At 32.0% G+C, this 19,214-nt stretch overlaps 1 protein-coding gene across 1 annotated transcript; it reads left to right on the forward strand.

Annotated features, from left to right (window-relative positions):
* Window positions 1-7,265: 7,265 nt before the first annotated feature.
* LOC117905880 (disease resistance protein RPV1-like) lies at window positions 7,266-18,842 on the forward strand. Its single transcript, XM_034818749.1, has 10 exons — window positions 7,266-7,927; window positions 9,240-10,332; window positions 10,452-10,766; window positions 10,864-11,742; window positions 11,821-12,405; window positions 12,535-12,876; window positions 15,262-15,603; window positions 15,816-16,465; window positions 17,904-18,211; window positions 18,532-18,842. Exons 1-8 carry the CDS (start codon window positions 7,419-7,421, stop codon window positions 16,416-16,418), a joined length of 4,668 nt encoding a protein of 1,555 aa, XP_034674640.1. The 5' UTR covers window positions 7,266-7,418; the 3' UTR covers window positions 16,419-16,465; window positions 17,904-18,211; window positions 18,532-18,842.
* The last annotated feature ends 372 nt before the right edge of the window (window positions 18,843-19,214 follow it).

A 19,214-nucleotide genomic window follows, 5' to 3' on the forward strand; every position in this document is an offset into this window, starting at 1 on the left:
GGCCTCGAAATGATTAAAGCTAAATATGGTGGGGCATAAGATTCTTGCAATTAAAGAAGGCATATGATTATTCTTTGATAAGAAGTTCCTCTGTCACATCTCTACATGTGAAATTTTGTTGATGCTTAGTCCCAAAAAGCACCAAGATCTATGATTATTCTTCTTTTTCATTATGTTAATTTTTTTACATTGCTCCTGATCATTTTTAAAATGAAGTACAATAAAATTCAAAATAATTTTAAAACAAAAGTTTACATGCTTGACTTGGAATGTTTGTATCTTTTTCTCATGCTCAATATAAATTTATATCTAATGGATATTAACCAATATAAAAGAGAATACAAAGAAGGGTTTGGTTATGGCATAGAAAGGCTACTTAATTTTCACTATCTTATAAAAAAATAGTCATCAATCCTAAAATGTCAATGTCTAGCAAGATTCCACTACTTTATACTTTAGGTCCATTACTTCGGACCTTGAAAATAGTTTCATTACTTTATAGTTAGCTCCTATTATTTTATATCTTGATGTCATTGCTTTGTATTTTAGTCTTATGTATTTATAGTTTCATCCAACAATACAATTTTATCGCACATTTGAATAGTCCGAGTCACTTATTCAATATGGTATCGAATTGATACCATAATATTATCCTACAAACAAATCTGTTTCGAAAATTTAATTTTAAATTAATAAATTTCACTCGAATTAGTGAAATTGAAGAAGAAATCACTTAACACAATGATTTTAATCATCTTTGAATACTTGCTTCTATATGAAATTCTATATTAAAAGTGTAATTTTGATTTAGCACAAGTTCAAAAATTTCATTAAAAAAATAGAGAAATAACAAGCAATAATTAAGTTGTTATCAAATAATACTTTTAAAAGTAAATTCATTTATATACTTGTTGTCACCATCATAAAATATTTTAGTAAAAAAGAGAAGCGAGTAATTTTTATTTTTTTTAACAACATAAAAGATAATTTTGTTGGGACTTCTACCAAGTTCCTTCAACTAAACACACTAAATTGTTCAACAATATAATTTTAGAGTTGAGACAAATAAAATATCCGAGAACATTGGTAGAAATTTCAATATCATTGGATATTGAACGAATAAAAACAAAATAATGATTGGATCACTTTTACCACGTGTTTTACAATTATGATATTAATAGGTGGTGATTGGATGTAAAAAAAACTGGCCTAGTTCAATTGGGCCTAAGGAAAAATGGGCCCATTTATTTCATGCTCTGCAGGTAGAGTTTGAAAGAAATGTTGGGCTTTCAGAGGAAAGGTTAAGCCAAACTTGATGGGGAGTTGGGCTCATTCTGTGTTTCAATTGGCTCACCTATACTTAGCCCATGATGGTGTAGGTAAGTAGAACTAAGGACATTCATTTGGGCTTGTTTCTTTAGAGATGTTCACGTGGGCTCATTCATTTCCCTCTATCCCATGATGATATGGACAAAATTATATGAATTTGTAAAAAAATACTTTTTGTCTTGCAAAATTTGAGTGGCCATGCAAAAATTTTAGACCTAAACAATTAAAATGAAACTTAGATTAAAAATATTCATATTTTGTTTATTAGGACTAATGATTACATATATGATGGGTGGGGCCCAAATCCAATCTCTTAAATGAGGTCACCAATGTGACCATGAATGATCTTTTACAGGATAAAGCCATCCACAAAGAGAGCAGACGAGATTGAACCTGGGTTTAGGTGGAAAAATCCAAAAGGTGCATCAACATTGTTGCATGAAACCATTTAATATATATTATTCAAAACTTGAAAATAGATATAAATATTTAACACCTATCTATAGGTAATAAATATCAAAATAATATAAACAAAACAACTAATAATTTTAAATTAAAATAATAAAATATATATTTATTAAAATCTAAACAACTTTAAATAATAAACTATTATTTTATATTAATAATTAAAATTTAATAAAATTAGAAATACTAATAATTTAATAAATCTTCATGTTATCCTCATCATACTTTCAGCTATTTAGTATTAATGATAAAATGATTAAATGTATTTGAAAATCTTAATTATTTATATTTTTTTTAAAATTTCTTATGATTATTTTTAATTTGAATAATATATAAATTATATATTTATGATGTTATTGGTTTGACTATCGTTCAACCATTGAACGTTAAACTACTAACTTTTTTTGTTTAATGATCGATTTAGTTATGAAAACATTGATTAATTTTTATTTTGTAATATATATATATATTTTTTTTACAAAAGTTACATAAACAAAACTCTAAATATATTCTTGTAAAACAAACTTAATATTATTGTTTTGAGTCCAAAAAAAAAATTAAATAGATTAGAGTTAGCTTGAAAATTATATCCCAAACATTTTATTTTATTTATTTTTATGTTTTTAAAGAAACTTGGTAGAAGAGAATTTTTGTCTTAGGGTTTGATTGAAAATAAAAAGAAATTAGGGAAGAACGTAGGTGTGAAAGAAAAGAATGAGAAATGATATTTTCAAAAAAATTGCATGGATGTATTAGTATAATTTATGTTTTGACATGGATGTGTAGATATAGTTCATGTATACTGAGTTTAAAAGGAAGATACAAATGTAAGTTCTCAAAGGAAAATATTTGGGCCCCCTACTTTGAAGCATTCTAACCTATTAGCTCAAAACTCAAAATGATCCCCTCCATGTTCACAAAAAATAGTAACTCCCACAAATTCTCCTTATGGTATACTTTACAATTCTATATAGATTATTACTAAATACACCCTATCTTATATTTTTAACTTTTTACAAAACCATCCATGTTGCTAAATCCACCCCTTTGGTTTTTTTTTTTTAAAGTCTTTTTCTACTTCATAACTAGCTCACCTTACCAAATGCATTATTTAAAATTAAAAAAATAAAATAAAATAAAATTAGCACATTCACTCATTTTCCAAAATATGATTATCTTTTATTTATTATTATTTTTTTAAGGGACTTCTTCTTATCTAATATTCCTTGTCAACAAAAAATAATTCTAATTGGATGACACGTAAATATTAAGATGAATGATCTTGTAAATTTACACATCAACCATTTGGGTTCAACAAATTTGATTTAAAAATTAATAGCTTTTAAAAATGTTAAGATCATTTAAAAAAAATCAAATAATAACAAACAGAAACAAGAGAAAAGTTGTGGATAAAAAGAAAATAAAAAAATAGTGCATGTGTAATACCAAGGAAAATGGAAAGAAGGAATGCGAAGAAAAATTAAATCAATAATGCTTGTAGGAGTCATTGACTCTTCCACTCTACCAAACTAATCCTACTACCATCCAATGCCAAAACATCTAACAAACAAGAATTATTGACTCCAATGCCAAAACATCTAACAAACAAGAATTATTGACTCCTATCATGCCTCTCCTTTCATGAAGTTCCCTAGATATTTAAGGTTTTTTTTTTCACTATTGAAATCAATATTCTCTCCTTCCATGAAACTTCCAAGAAATATGATATACTTTTTTTTTAATATTCTCTCCTTCCATGAAACTTATAAGAAATATGATACTTTTTTTTTCCTCTTAGATATGGTATACCCAACGACTTATAAAAAAAAACATACTCCCACTCTACAAAACCAATCCTACTATCATCCAATGCCAAAGCATCCAACAAATGGGAATCATTAACTCCTACCTGCAGACCTCTCCTTTCATGAAACTCCCTAGAAATTTAAGGTTTCTTTTCCACTACTGAAATCAATATTCTCTCCTTCCATGAAGCTTACAAGAAATATATACTTTTTTCCTCTTAGATATGATATACCCAATGACTTATAAAAAATAAAAAAAAAATACTCCCACTCTACCAAACCAATTATACTATCATCCAATGTCAAAGCATACAACAAATGGGAATCATTGACTCATACTTGTAGGCCTCTCCTTTCATGAAGCTCCCTAGAAATTTAAGGTTTCTTTTTCACTAGCAAAATCAATATTCTCTCCTTCCATGAAGCTTACAAGAAATATAATACTTTTTTCCTCTTAGATATGGTATACCCAATGACTTATAATAAAAAAAACCACACTCCCACTCTACAAAACCAATCTTACTACAATCCAATGTCAAAACATCTAACAAATGGGAATTATTGACTCCTACCTGCAGGTCTCTCCTTTCATGAAGCTCCCTAGAAATTTAACGTTTCTTTTCTACTACCGAAATCAATATTCTCTCCTTCCATGAAGCTTACAAGAAATATCATACTTTTTTTCCTCTTAGATATGGTATACCCAAACTTATAAAAAAAAACATACTCCCACTCTATCAAACCAATTCTACTACCATCCAATGTTAAAGCACACAACAAATGGGAATCATTGACTCTTACCTATAGACCTATTTTTTCATGAAGCTTCCTAGAAATTTAAGGCTTCTTTTTCACTATCAAAATCAATATTCTCTCCTTCCATGAAGCTTACAAAAAATATGCTACTTTTTTCTTCCTAGACACGGTTATACCCAATGACTGTTAAAAAAGCACACACTCCAACGGTATACCCAGTGATCTATCTATATATACATACATATATATATATATATACATATATATATATATATATATATATATTTGTTTCTTCTCACCTACTCTTTTTTTCTCTCTTAGAGATAGAAGAAAAGAACAAGAAAAAACACACTCCAAAAATTGAAAAAGGATGGAACTTCTTTCTTGCTTCTCTTCCAAAGGTTAATACCATTACAGAGTATCATATGTGTTTCAAGAAAAAAAGAAGTTATTTTGCACTCAAAAAACTAAAAAAAAAATGTTCATAATTTAAAAATATGAAAAAACTAAAATATTTTATTTTAAAAAATTCACATTTTCCAAAATTTAATAGGCAATTTTGAATTATTTGAAAAGATAAAAACACTTCAAAAAAGAAAATATAATGTCTTGCAATTAGACTTGCAATTAAAAATTATTCAAATACGTTTTAATCCATTTGTACCTATTTAGCATTCCATTAAAATTGCATCAAATTTATTTCAATTCACTTAAATTCATTTATTTTTAAAAAATAAAGATTTTCTATAAATTATTAATGTTCTTGGAAATATATGATTTTTCATACAATTTTCAATGATGATTTCAATAAAAGTTTAAATGGGTTTGTATGTTTGTGTTTTTTTTCTCTAAAATTCAATATATTATTCATTTATTAATTTAATCTTATTTTACTTTTTCTAGTAAATGAATCTCTTGAACCCTCATTCGATAATTTTTTTTATGCTTAAATGGTGAAGATAAAATTTTGATAATTAAAAAAAATAATTGATCTGCTACATCACTTATATGAAATATTGATTTACTTTTTGGATTATTTTATTATTATATTTAATTCATTAAATAATATTATTTTCACTTTATTCATTAAAATAATTTTAATGTTGTAAATTCATGTTTAAAATAGAAGGAAAATAATATACTTTTGGGTGAAAATCCATTGTAATTAAAAAATGTTGAAAACCTAATTTAATGAATATAATAATGGTTTTGATAGCTAAAGTAATCTTAATTTGTAAATTTATTTCAACTAAAGAAGAAAAGGATAATTTTCTTTGTGAAATTAATTTTAATGTGCAAATTTATTTTATTATATTTCTGTAGACCCTTAAAACTATAAAATAAAATAAAAATAAAAAGGAAAAAGAGAGAGAGAATAGTTTTTCCTTAGCTTTTGGGACCACCCGGAGAGAAGGGGATTTTCTTCTTCCTTTTTTTAAGTAAAGAGGGGGGACCCCTTTCTAGAGGAAGACCAGCTGTATGCACACGGCAAGAGGCGTGATGGTCGGCCATGAAGGTGGTTGAAGAGCCCATGCCTGCTGACCGGAGCTGTTCATTGGATGCCAATGCTTAGGGAATAGAGTAGAGACTTGATGACAAAGCACTATTTTTTGAACAGAGGGTATCACGGGACGGGATTCAAGCCAAAAAGAAAGCTTCAAAAGAAACAGGAGGGAAAGGACAGGGAAAAAGGGTAGAAGAAGAAGCAGAAAAATAGAAAGGAGAGAAAATGACCTGCCAGCTAACCAGAGCGGGCCGCGATGTTTCCTTTAATTTACGTGGAACCCTCCGTCGAGAGAGTGATGTCTGGTCTAGTGTTCATTCAAAGCAATAGGGAAAATATATAATAATCATGTCAGGGCAAATGCAGAGTGATGTGACCATAATAGCCTTTTTATAGTGTGAAACCATCAATTGAAGCACTTTATTCAAAGCACTTTTCATAAATTTTTGGTCAATTGTATGAGTAATACATCTATAGACATAAGGGTATTACATACTACATATTTTTTAATTTTTTAAAAATATTATTTTGTACTCTTAACAAAAAGAAATAAAATTTATGATTTTATTAAAATATTAATATCCATATAATTCTAAGATACCTACTAAAATATTATTATTGTTTAATAAGAAGCTTAAAGTCTAATAAAAAAAATAGATAAAGTTAATAAATTTATAAGAAAGCTATATAAACTTTTGTTTAATAGTCGAAGTAATATACCTTTGGGTATTACACAATTATTTTTCTGATGTTTTAAAATATTATTCATTTTTCTTAATAAAAAACAATAAAATTAATGATTGTGTTAAAATATTAATAGAATTATCTGATATTTACTAAAAAATCATAATTTTTTTTCAAAAATATTATTTATGTTTTTGTATTATTAATGCTAGCATTTATTAAATTTATCATTATATTATTTACATTATTCATTCATTTTATATTTATTCTTTACTATTAATACTCATTTTTCAAAAATAGAAAAATATGTAAAATTTTAAAATATTATAGCTCATTGTTATTATTCATTTTCCACTCTAAAATATAATTTTCATATTCATTTGATAAATTGATAATTAGAAAACTTACTTATAAATAAATAAAAAGGAGATGAATGCATTTAACAAGTGAATGAGTTTATAAAACAAGTACCACGGGCATTAATTTTAAAACGGGTTCCCTCGCGGGCCTAAAGTACCTAAGCAAGCTTAAAAATAATAAAAATAAAATAGAAAAAAAAGGAAGGAAAAATGAGAGAGAGACTTGGCAAGTCTTTGGCGGAACGTTCCTTTAATTTACTTGGAACCCACCATCGAGAGAGCGAAGCCTGGTCTAGTCTTCGGGACAAAAGCAAAGTGGGAAGGTGAGGTGACCCAGCAAGTCTTCATTCAACGTCAATGCTAAAGGATTACAGCAAAAGTGATATAATTTGGCTGAAACTTCCTGCTTTCTTTCCTGTCCAACAAGATCAACAGTCTATAAAAAGAAGTTTTATTCCTCTTAGAATTTAATCCTTCGTAACCCTCTTGTAAGTTTAGCACAAGCACAATCCAACAATGGCTTCCACTAGCAGCCGAAAACCCTCTTCCTTTTCTACTTCTATTCCTCCTTCGAGTTATGATGCGTTCTTGAGTTTCAGAGGGGAAGACACCCGTAAAAATTTTACGGGTCATCTCTACCGTGCTTTAGTTACAAATGGAATTAACACCTTCAAAGATGATGAAGAGCTTGAGACAGGAGGAGTCATTGCAGAAGCACTCATTCAGGCCATCGAGGAATCAAAGGTTTTCTTTGTCATTTTCTCGAAAAACTATGCTTACTCTAAGTGGTGTTTAAACGAGCTTGTCAAAATTATCGAGTGTATGAAAGCAAAGCAAAGAAGAGTTGTTCCAATTTTCTATGATGTGGATCCATCAGAAGTGCGAAGACAAAGTGGGGGGTATGGAAAAGCATTTGCTTATCACCAAAAAGATGCCAACCAAGAAAAGAAAAAGGAGATTCAAAAGTGGAGGACGGCCTTGACAGAAGCAGGCAATCTAGCGGGATATGATCTGCGAAATTATCGGTCAGTATAAATTGTCTTCACCTTTACTTAATTTAGGATTTTTTAAAATTTATTTATTTTTTATTACTTTTAAAACTTGGGATAAGTTCTTCTAAAACCAAAGTTTATGAATTGTATGGAATTTGATTTTTTGCCATTTGTGATTTCTCACATAGATTTTCCTAAGCTTTTAGATTTATTTTGCTTCAAAGTTCTTTATAACCAATATTAATTAGAAGGACAAATATTTTTATATGTTATTTGAAACTAATTTTACTTATTTTAATTCTTTCATATAAAAAATTAAATAATTTTAAAATACAAAAGTTTTCAAATAACTTTAATTATAATTGATTTTTTTTTTTGTTTTTCATATTAAAATCAAATATGAGAAAATGATAAGCCAATTCAATCTAACATCTTTAACCTCTTTTCTTCTGCTTTCTTGGTTTGTGCTTTTGGAGCTTGTTTAAAATTTTTGATATTCTATCGTCCTGTATCGGAATTTTCGATATTGCTTCTGGAAGTCTCTGACTTAAACTTGTACATGCCACATTAAAATGGCAAACCGATATGAGCTTCCTTTTGCATGTAGTATTGACTTTGGTATTCAAATGAAAATTAAGACAATTCAATATAACATCTTTAACCTCTTTTCCTTGGCTTTCTTGGTTTGTGCTTCCTCATCTCATCTTCTTTCCCTTGTTCAAATTCCTTTAGCCTTGAAGCATGCACCTTTAACTTCATTGCCATAATTATACTCAAATACCACATTAACAACCAAAATGGGACTAAAGCATGATCAGGATAAAAATAGGAATTTGCACTCCTATAAGAAACAAAACTCTTAAGTTTTTATTAGTTGAGTTACCATGATTTGAACACAAATTAGTAAAAAGAGAGGACAGTCATAAGTGATGCTCAAATAAACAAAAACATTACTAAGGTGGTAAGCTAGTCTTGCAAATTGCCTTTGCTCTAGGAAAACTAGTCATTGTCTCTATGAACCCCCTCATGATAGAATCCTTCATCATAAATGGAAAGTAATATCAATCCTAGAGAGATGAACTTCTATATGAGCCTTCCAACAAATTGAGTAGCACAAATCAACAGAATCTTATTTAATTTTATATATATTTTTTGTTTTTTGCAACAAGTATACTAGATATAACAAAATGAAATTGTACTTGCATATGTAATTTAATACATGTGGTTTAATCCCTTTTTATTTACATTCCATTAACTCCTAATTCCATTTAAGTACTTCATATTTGTTATCTTTTGCAACCCATTGTAGCTTATTGCATATTTTGTTATTCTTTACAATTGTCAGGTATGAGTCAAAAGTTATTGAGAACATTATTGATGATATCCTTAAAACGAGTCATCAACTTTTACATGTTGAAGATAACATCATTGGAATGAACCTCCGTTTAGAAAAACTCAAATCTTTGATAGAAGTTGAATCAAATGATGTTCGCATGGTTGGGATCTATGGTTTTGGTGGAATCGGTAAAACTACCATGAGCAAAGCTATTTATAATGAAATCTCAACTAAATTTGAGGGAATTAGCTTTCTTGAAAATGTGAGAGAAAATTTCAAAGTTGATTGTGGTCTAGTTCGATTACAACAACAACTTATTAATAGTATCCTAAAGAGAAAAAATCCAACAATAAGTACTAGTCATGAAGGAATCCAAGTGATAAAGGAAAGGCTCCAAACAAAAAAGGTCCTTGTTGTTTTGGATGATGTGGATGAGTCGAAACAGTTGGAATATTTAGCAGGAAAGCATGATTGGTTTGGTCCAGGAAGCAGAATCATCATAACATCCAGAGATCGACATTTGCTAAATGTGCATGGAGTTGATGCATTACATGAGGTTAAGGAGTTAAATCAAAAGGAAGCTACTCAACTATTTAGCCAACATGCCTTTAAAAAAGATCTTCCTGAAGAACATTATGTAGAATTGTCTAAGCGCGTGGTAGATTACACTGGAGGTGTCCCGTTAGCTCTTAAAGTTTTGGGTTCTTTTCTTTTTAGGAAAGAAATACGAGAATGGGAAAGTGAATTATGTAAACTAAAAAGAAAACCCAACAAGGATGTCCAAAATGTTCTTAGGACAAGCTTTGACGGGTTAGATGATTTTGAGAAGGAACTATTCCTCGATATTGCATGTTTCTTCAAAGGGCAGAATGAGAATTTTGTTACTAGAATACTAGATAGTTGTGGATTCAATGCAACTATTGGAATAAAAGTTCTTAGTGACAAGTGTCTAATAACATTTTTCCATGGCACCATTGGGATGCATGATCTATTACAAGAAATGGGTCGGGAAATTGTTCGTGAAGAGTATCCTAGAGATCTGGGAAAATGGACCAGATTATGGGAACCTGACGATGTGTATCGTGTATTACGAAGAGAAATGGTAAGAGCTAATATATATGAGTTTCAATGACATATTTTTGTTTAATTAGATACATGGTGATATAATTTTAGCAAGGTTTTCACTTTTTCTTCCTCACTTATTCTCTACTCTTTTTTCAGGGGACCAAAGCAATTGAAGGGATATTCCTAGACATGGCTACATCGAAAGAGATTCAGTTTACTAATGAAGCTTTCAAGCAGATGAATAATCTTAGATTATTCAAAGTTTATCGGAGTAGTCATCACTATGGCGTTACTAAAAGGGATTACAAAGTGCTTCTTCCCAAAAATTTTGAATTTCCCTCTTACGAGTTGAGATATCTCTATTGGGATAGATATCCTTTGAAATTCTTGCCATCACATTTTGATGGGGAGAACTTGGTAGAACTCAACTTGCAATCTAGTAACATAAAAAAAATTTGGAAAGGGAATAAGGTATGATAAATATTTAGTTATATTGTAGTTTTTTGACTTTATATTAATTTTGAAGTTTATGGAAACCTTATTTATTAAAATAAATTTCTTTTGTCAGTGTTTGCAAGCTTTGAAGGTGGTTGACCTAAGTCACTCAAAGAAGCTCATCGAAGTGTCAAATTTCTCATGCATGAAAAATTTGGAGACACTAATTCTTGAAGGTTGTACAAGTTTGCGCTGTGTTGACCAATCTATTGGAGTTCTAAAGAAACTTACTTTACTGAGTTTGAAAGGTTGCAAAAGGCTCAGAAGTTTGCCACGCACTGTTGAGTGTTTGGAATCTCTTGAAACTCTTTATCTCTCAAGTTGCTCCAATCTTGAAATATTTCCAGAGATCAAAAGGAATATGAAACGTTTATTGTGGCTTGAGTTAGGTGGGACAGCGATAAAAGAATTACCCTCCTCAGTGGATCATCTCACTGCACTTCAATACTTGGATCTGCCTGAGTGCAAAAATTTGAAAAGCCTTCCACTCAGCATATGTAGGTTGAAGTCTCTTGTGTATCTCAATCTTAATGGTTGCTCAAACTTAGAGGCTTTTCCCGAAATCTCCGAAAATATGAATAGTTTACAATGTCTTTTTTTGTGTGAAACGGCTATAAAAGGGCTACCATCATCAATTGAAAATCTAGTTGATCTTCGACTCTTGGTACTGGATAATTGCAAAAACCTTGCAACTCTTCCAAGCAGCCTTTATCATTTGAGACATCTTACAACTCCCCGTCTTGCAAACTGTTCAAGACTCCATAAACATCCGGAGAAGTGGAACCTGGAATCTTTAGGTAGTATTGGTTCGCAATTGGCTTCCTTGAAGATGATATCTATAAGAGGAGCAGAAATCTGCAGCATATCTGTCGTCATCACTCAACTTAGTAACCTGGAATTTCTTAATATGAGCGACTGCAAGATGCTTGAAGAAATTCAAGGGCTTCCACAGGTATGATCTTTTTACTTAATACTGTGTTTTTCTTTTTAGCAAAGACGTTTTATGCAGATAGGATTCACCTATGTACAGAGTTTGGACATGGAGAAATATTTGGAGATGGAAAGCAGTTCCATCCAAGGTTATCTTTGTTTGGATAAGACTAGTGCCATTAAAGAATTTCCCTCCTCAATTGATGATCTCACCAAACTTGGGAAGTTAAGTTTGAAAAACGGGAAGAAGAGTCTTCCGAGTAACACTGGTAGGTTGAAATTCCTAGATGAACTCTATGTCAGTGATCAGCCAAACCTGGGGACTTCTCTGGAATCACAGATAACGGAATATCTTAAGGAGCTCAAACTGGACTTGCAGAGTTTTAAAAGCTTAGAGCACTTGTTTCTGATGGATGGAACAGTCGCCAATAATTTATGGTGCCTATCATCACTAGAATCTTTAGATCTAAGTGAATCCAATATTCATCACATACCTGCTGCTATTACTGAATGTTGTAATCTGAAACACCTTATTATCCGTCACTGCAAGAAACTTAAAGAAATTCCAAAGCTTCCATCAAGCCTACTGAGGATAGATGCACGCGGCTGCACAGACCTGGGAACATTATCAACTCCATCAAGTCTTCTCTGGTCTTCTCTCCTCAAATGGTTCAGGAAAGTTCAGGTACGATTTTTATTGAAATCTTTTTTCTCTTTGAATTGCGAAAGTAATCATATTCATTTCAATTTATTATTTTCTTTGCAATAAATAGTTCTAATTTACTATTTTCTAATTTCTTCTCCGGAATCACAGAGGATGGAATATATTAAGGGGCTCAAACTGGACTTGCAGAGTTTTAAATGCTTAGAGCTCATGTTTCTGATGGATGGAAGAATCGCCAATAATTTATGGGGCCTATCATCACTAGAATCTTTAGATCTAAGTGAAACCAGTATTCATCGCATACCTGATGGTATTACTGGATGTCGTAATCTGAAACACCTTATCATCCGTCACTGCAAGAAACTTAAAGAAATTCCAAAGCTTCCATCACGCCTACGAAGGATAGATGCACGCGGCTGCACAGACCTGGGAACATTATCAACTCCATCAAGTCTTCTCTGGTCTTCTCTCCTTAAAAAGTTCCACCTTCAGGTACGATTTTTATTGAAATCTTTTTTCTTTATGAATTGCAGAAGTAACTATATTCATTTCAATTTACTATTTGTTTTGGTTCAAAAAATTGAATTCTCTTCCAGAACTTTCCTCCTTTATAAAGTTGTTTGTCACGCGTCTCAATCTTAGTGAATGTGGCTCAACAGAAAATATTCTTTGAAACAGAAACTTTCGTGTTTGTGAGAATACGAAAGTTCGCTTTCTTGCTAACATGGATGGTTCGTGTTTGCCTCGAATTCAATTCTCGTTTAGTGGTGAAATTTGTTCACTTGTTGAAGTTTGTCCACTTCACTTGTCCCCCTTTTTCTTCTCATATAAGCTTTGTCAAGAAGTTTTTAGGTGAGAGAAAATATGTTTTGTTTGGTAGGACCACTTACTATTTATTAAGTGTTGTTTCTAGAAGGTTCATAATGAAACCGATTCAAAAGTCTCATTTTCTCAATTATGTGTTGGTCTCCTAAAAATGATGATTATTTATTTCTTTATTATTTATATTTTATTATTATTATTTTTTTGTTGGGAACTTTGCTTTATTTGGACTCAACAGGTTTTTTGCTTTGTTGGATATTTAAATATCTAGATGGACACTTCACCTACACAAACATTTGGCCTTGATAGGCATTTTGCCTAGATGAACATTTTGTCTAGATGAGCACTTGCCTTGTTGGGCATTTCGCCTCGGTGGACATTTCATCTTAGTGAGCATTTTGCCTCTATGGACATTTCGTCTTAGTGGGCATTTCACCTTAGTGGGCATTTTGCCTTGATGGACATTTTGTCTTTGTGTGCATTTCTCCTTAGTAGGCATTTTGCCTTAGTGGACATTTTGTCTAAGTTGGCATTTTGCCTTGGTGGACATTTCGTCTTAGTAGGCATTTTGTCTTAGTGGGCATTTCGTCTTGGTGGACATTTCGTCTAAGTTAGCATTTTGCCTTGGTGGACATTTCGTCTTAGTAGGCATTTCATCTTGGTGGACATTTCATAGTAGTGGCCATTTCGCCTTTGTGATTTTTTTTTTTGAGAAAATCTAAGATTAAAAGTATTCTATAATATATATATATATATATTTAAAAGAAGTCTATACTAATTAAGAATTTGAAAAACCTTTCCACAAGCCTCTAACAATGATGTCACATAAAGCATGAGAAAAATAATAGTGCTGGGCTTTGATGTACAGAAAAATAAGAGTTCCTGTTCATGATTATTTTGTAAAAACCTACCCCAAATTTTAAAGTAATCGGTGAGTCTTAAGAGTCAATAGGTTTGAATAGATAGCTTTGTTAAATTAAATACTGCCTACTTGAGTGGAGGAAGGGGAAGCTTCTATTATACTTGTCATCCCCATCATTCTTACTATCATTTTGAGGTATAATAGAAATACAATAATTTCAGAACTTCAAAGGATGGTATTGATTTTCAATCCGTTAAAGCACTAAAAAAGACAGAGAGTACCTTTTCCAATGGCAACATCATTATTGATGGGAAATCTGGATGATTGACTCTCTATCAGCCTCTCTTTCATTACAATATCCGCTACTACAATCCAAAGCATGTGGACCAGTTGAACTAAGCAGATCTATAATCCAAACCCCATTTTCCATTATAAGAAGGCTCCTTCACAAACCATATTTGCACGGCACATACCCGCTTTGTTTCATGAAATTAATGGCTCAAACAGCTTTAACTGAAGAAACCAAACTCTTCCCTTTGATCCTTCTTCTCCTGCCTCTCATCTATCTCATCCTCAAGCATCTCAAATCAAAGTCTCCATCACTTCCACCGGGTCCATATCCATGGCCAATCATAGGCAACTTTCACCAGATGGGGAAACAGCGTCATATAGCTATGGCCGACTTTGCACGATCCGATGGTCCACTCTTCTCACTACGATTCGGAAATCAAACTCTGATCGTGGGATCATCAGCGGCCGCCAGCCAAAGAAATTCTCAGATCTTATGACCGTAATTTCTGTGCTAGATATGTTCCTCAAGTGATCCCTGTTTTGGTCTTGTTTTTCCGGTTGGTTCTCCTGCTACTGTCAATATCCTTGTATCCTTGTCTGGCATCCCCGATTCACCGGAACTCCAATCGTTTTTTATGGGGCTTTTTGTCGGTTCGTACAGACGGCGCCAAGTGTTTTGGTTAAAAAAAATTGAATTCTTTTCCAGAACTTGCCTCTTTTATAAAGTTCTTTGCCACGCGTCTCAATCTTATTGAATGCGGCTCAACATAAAATATTCTTCAAAAAAGAAACTTTCATGTTCGTGAGAACACGGAAGTTCGTTTTCATGTTCGTGTTTGCCATTTTCTTTGCAATAAATAGTTCTAATTTACTATTTTCTAATTTCTTCTCTGGAATCACAGAGGAAGGAAATTTTCGAGGGGTTCAAACAGGACTGGTGGAGTTTTCAAAGCTTAGATAACTTGTTTCTGATGGATGGAGAAATCGCCCATAATTTATGGGGCCTATCATCACTAACATATTTAGATCTAAGCGAAACCAGTATTCATCGCATACCTGATGGTATTACTGGATGTCGTAATCTGGAACACCTTATCATCCGTCACTGCAAGAAACTTAAAGAAATTCCACAGCTTCCATCAAGCCTACTAAGGATAGATGCATACGGCTGCACAGGTCTGGGAACATTATCAACTCCATCAAGTCTTCTCTGGTCTTCTCTCCTCAAATGGTTCCAACTTCAGGTACAATTTTTATTGAAATTTTTTTCTCTATGAATTGCAAAAGTAATTATATTCATTTCAATTTCCTATTTTCTGTGCAATTAATAGTTCTAATTATAACCATGTTTTGTAATGTAATGGGGTTTCTTGATTTTATGCACAATCTAATCTAATCTATAAATGTTTTCTTCAATGCCACGCCATTAATTTACATGTTACCTTTAACTGTCCAGCCTTCTGACAGAGACGACTGGGGGAAAATTATTCTTGGAAGTAATGAAATTCCAGAGTGGGTATTGCATCAGGAAATGGGAAGCCAAATAAGAATAGAGCTTCCTATGAATTGGTATCAGGATGACCACTTCCTCGGATTTGCATTTTTCCGTCTTGGTACAACAATGTGTTATTCTGGAATGGATTGTCGTTTGACCTTCTGGGGGGATTCAGAAGAAGACATGGAGAGCTTTCGGTTTAAGTCCAGCGATGACTTCTGCGTGATTGATGGTAGTGCATATGGACTGTGGGTGGGGTACTATCCTAAGATGACTATGCTGGATATGCTCGACTCCAAGCAATATGTGCACCTTAAGGCTACATTTTTTCCTGGTTGGTATGACTGGAAAAGTTGTGGGATCCATCTTATATACTCTCAAGATCATCAACATAACCATACCCCGTTGGGTTTTCATGACACCCAACATGATGAACACTACCATATGCCCATGTTGTTGAATCTTCCTGAGAATTCTGGTGACAATAGATTGGCAGCAGAAGATATCAATGGTAATTTTAAGAGAAGTTGTGATGATGCAGAACACGACCAAGCAGAGGATTGAGAGAACCCAACACAGATCTCAAGCTGCAAACTAAATCATATCACCAGGTACGTCAGCAAACCTTTCTTTGTAATTCAACCATCTCTATCTTCAGTTTGCCCATTCAAGCTATCATGAAAATTTATGCGGACTAAAAAAACTATTTTGTTTTTGTTTTTTTCCTTTCATTGCATACAAAGCCTAATAGATTGATAAAATAAAAAATTTCAAGACCTGTTTAAAATAAACTACTCCACCGGTCTTGAACCATTATAGACTTGATTTGCGTGCCTCATGCATAAAAAACTGTGCATGTTTTAAGTCATTTACAAGCTCTACCAAAAATGTTTCCAAATAGTGTCTCCAAAGGCTTATTGGTAAGAGCACAAATTCTTTATTGTATCTTTAATATTACTTTATTCTCTCTTTATTGGTTGTTGTTGTTTGGTTGGAATTAAACAAATATTGACACAAACCAAACTAGCATTGTTATTCTCTCATGCTTGGTACAAAAACCCAACTAGTGTCACCAAAATTTCTATCCCTAAGCACCGTTGGTCAAAATCCATAGGCCTAAAAATTCAAAAATCATTTGAATTCATTCTAACTCATAAACCACCTTTAGGGTAGTATTCCCCGAGTAATTATTTCTTGAGGCATAAACTATTTTCTAAACAAATTTGGTGTAGAAATTACACAAATAACTCAAATATATATGATATTGTAAGTGACTAACTAGTCAAAAGGCACATAATCTAAATCCTAATAAGTTAGTTCATCTATCGCAAGTAAAATTCTAATTTTATTTTATTTATAGGGCAATCAAGCTTAAGAGGAGAAATATTTTCAATTTGAATATTGCTTTGGAATGTATTAAGAGAGTGATTGCATAGGTGGACCCATGACATGAGTTAATTATAAAATTCTTATTATTGATTTTGCTAAACAAAAGTAGGGATGACAATAAGGTTGGTTTTCTGGGGTTGCCCTTCATTCACTCCCTAATAAGATGATTTTGAGATGAAGATAAATGAATTAGGAGTAGTTTAGATAATTTTTTCTATTTTTATGCAAGGAGAGTTCTAAAATTATATTTTTTTTTCTATTATTATTCAAAGAGAGTTTTAGAATTGTCTTGTCCTGCCTTACTCCATCCTAATTATATAGATAGAGATAGAGAGAGAGGGAGAGCATCAGAATATGGGATGTGAAGTAACAGTAGAGCTTCCTCTGAATTGGTATGAAATCAACAATTTCTTGGGATTTGCTTTCTTCTTCCATCATGTTCCATTTAGTGATGACGATGAATGTGAGAATAGAGATTATGCATTTCAAAATGTGAATTGACGACTTCCCAGGGTAGTCATTCTGAACTAGTGGATAATGTATTTTTAGAGTCCATGTGTAAACTCTACCATATTGGTGGTTTATTTTATTGGAGTACAAGCTGTGACAGTGGTACATTGTATCCAGAACTGTCGGTGACCTTTTTCCCTCAAATTGCAGTTTCTAGGAAATATTGATCCAACCAGTATTCGTGGGCTCTTATCGATGTGGCAATAGCATAGAACTTAAAATGAGAAGTTGTGGGATCTATCTTCAATATGCCCAAGGTCATCATCATCATCATAATCAGAACCATTGGCTTCAGATGCTGAAAGAAAATACAAGTTGTAATATTAAGAGAAGCTGTGACGGTGCAGAGAATCACCCAACAAAGGACCCATATCAGAAAAGATCAAGACGTCTCTAGCTAGTTTTTCAACTAAGACGACCGTTTCACTGGCAGAGCTCGATCTTGACACTCCAACAAAGTATGTCTGCTCTCTTTATGGTTTACTAGAGCTTGTAGAACTTAATACTATAATTAATTTCGGCAAAAACATCTTGACAACATTTAAAATCATAACCTATTTTATATGGTAGAATTAGACATGGTCAAGGGATTTAAATGGTCCAACGTTATTTATTATTTTCTTCCTACTTTTACTTTAATTTATTTGTTTTAATAAATAATTTTGAAACTCCCAGCCCTCATGTCAATTTAAAAGTTGAAAGTGTTGATCTTTATTGCGCATCTCTTTAAACCAAGTTTCATAGTCTCTTTTTGGTGTTTAACTTGTTTTTCTGTTAGTTTCGGTGGTTTTAGCAGGTTTTGCTTCAAGAATAAGGCATGGGATATGAAGGAACTTTTGTCTAACTGGAGTTCAAAAGAAGGCGAAAATGGATGCATCTATATCTGAAGTCTTGACAATCACTTGTATGGTCCAAACTTGATCCATTCAAAGAGCAAAAACTGAACTTTGAACTCATAGAGTCCAGACTCTCTCTAATATATACAATGTATTGGTTTTTATATACAATGTAGTTTGATGTAGTTTTTATATACAATGTATTGGCTTCAAATTTCACTCTATCAAAGCTTCTGTGTTTCCATTTCAGATCTTCATTGCATTTGTTGCTTAAAATTTTCTTGCCTTGATATTTTGTGTTAAATGCTTGATGATACACCAAATGCTTAAGCATTAAATTACTATGATTTTGTATACAGCAAATGCATAGGGCTTGCATCTCCTGTTATTTGTCGTGTTCATTTTGATTTAGTGAAACTAAAATCCTTTATTCAAGGTGAAAGAGAATTTTTCATAGCAAATGAGAAAACATATAGGTTTAATATAACTTTATTAGTAAAATATCTCCATGGGTTCTCAAAGCTAAATCTATGTGGAATCACTGTAAATATGATTTTATTTGTATTCATGCATGAGCTATGAAATGCCTCTTAAGAATAACTATCAGTGGCACATCTTCCCTGCT

Source organism: Vitis riparia, chromosome 18, assembly GCF_004353265.1.
Source record: "Vitis riparia cultivar Riparia Gloire de Montpellier isolate 1030 chromosome 18, EGFV_Vit.rip_1.0, whole genome shotgun sequence".
NCBI classification, from domain to species: Eukaryota; Viridiplantae; Streptophyta; class Magnoliopsida; order Vitales; family Vitaceae; genus Vitis; species Vitis riparia.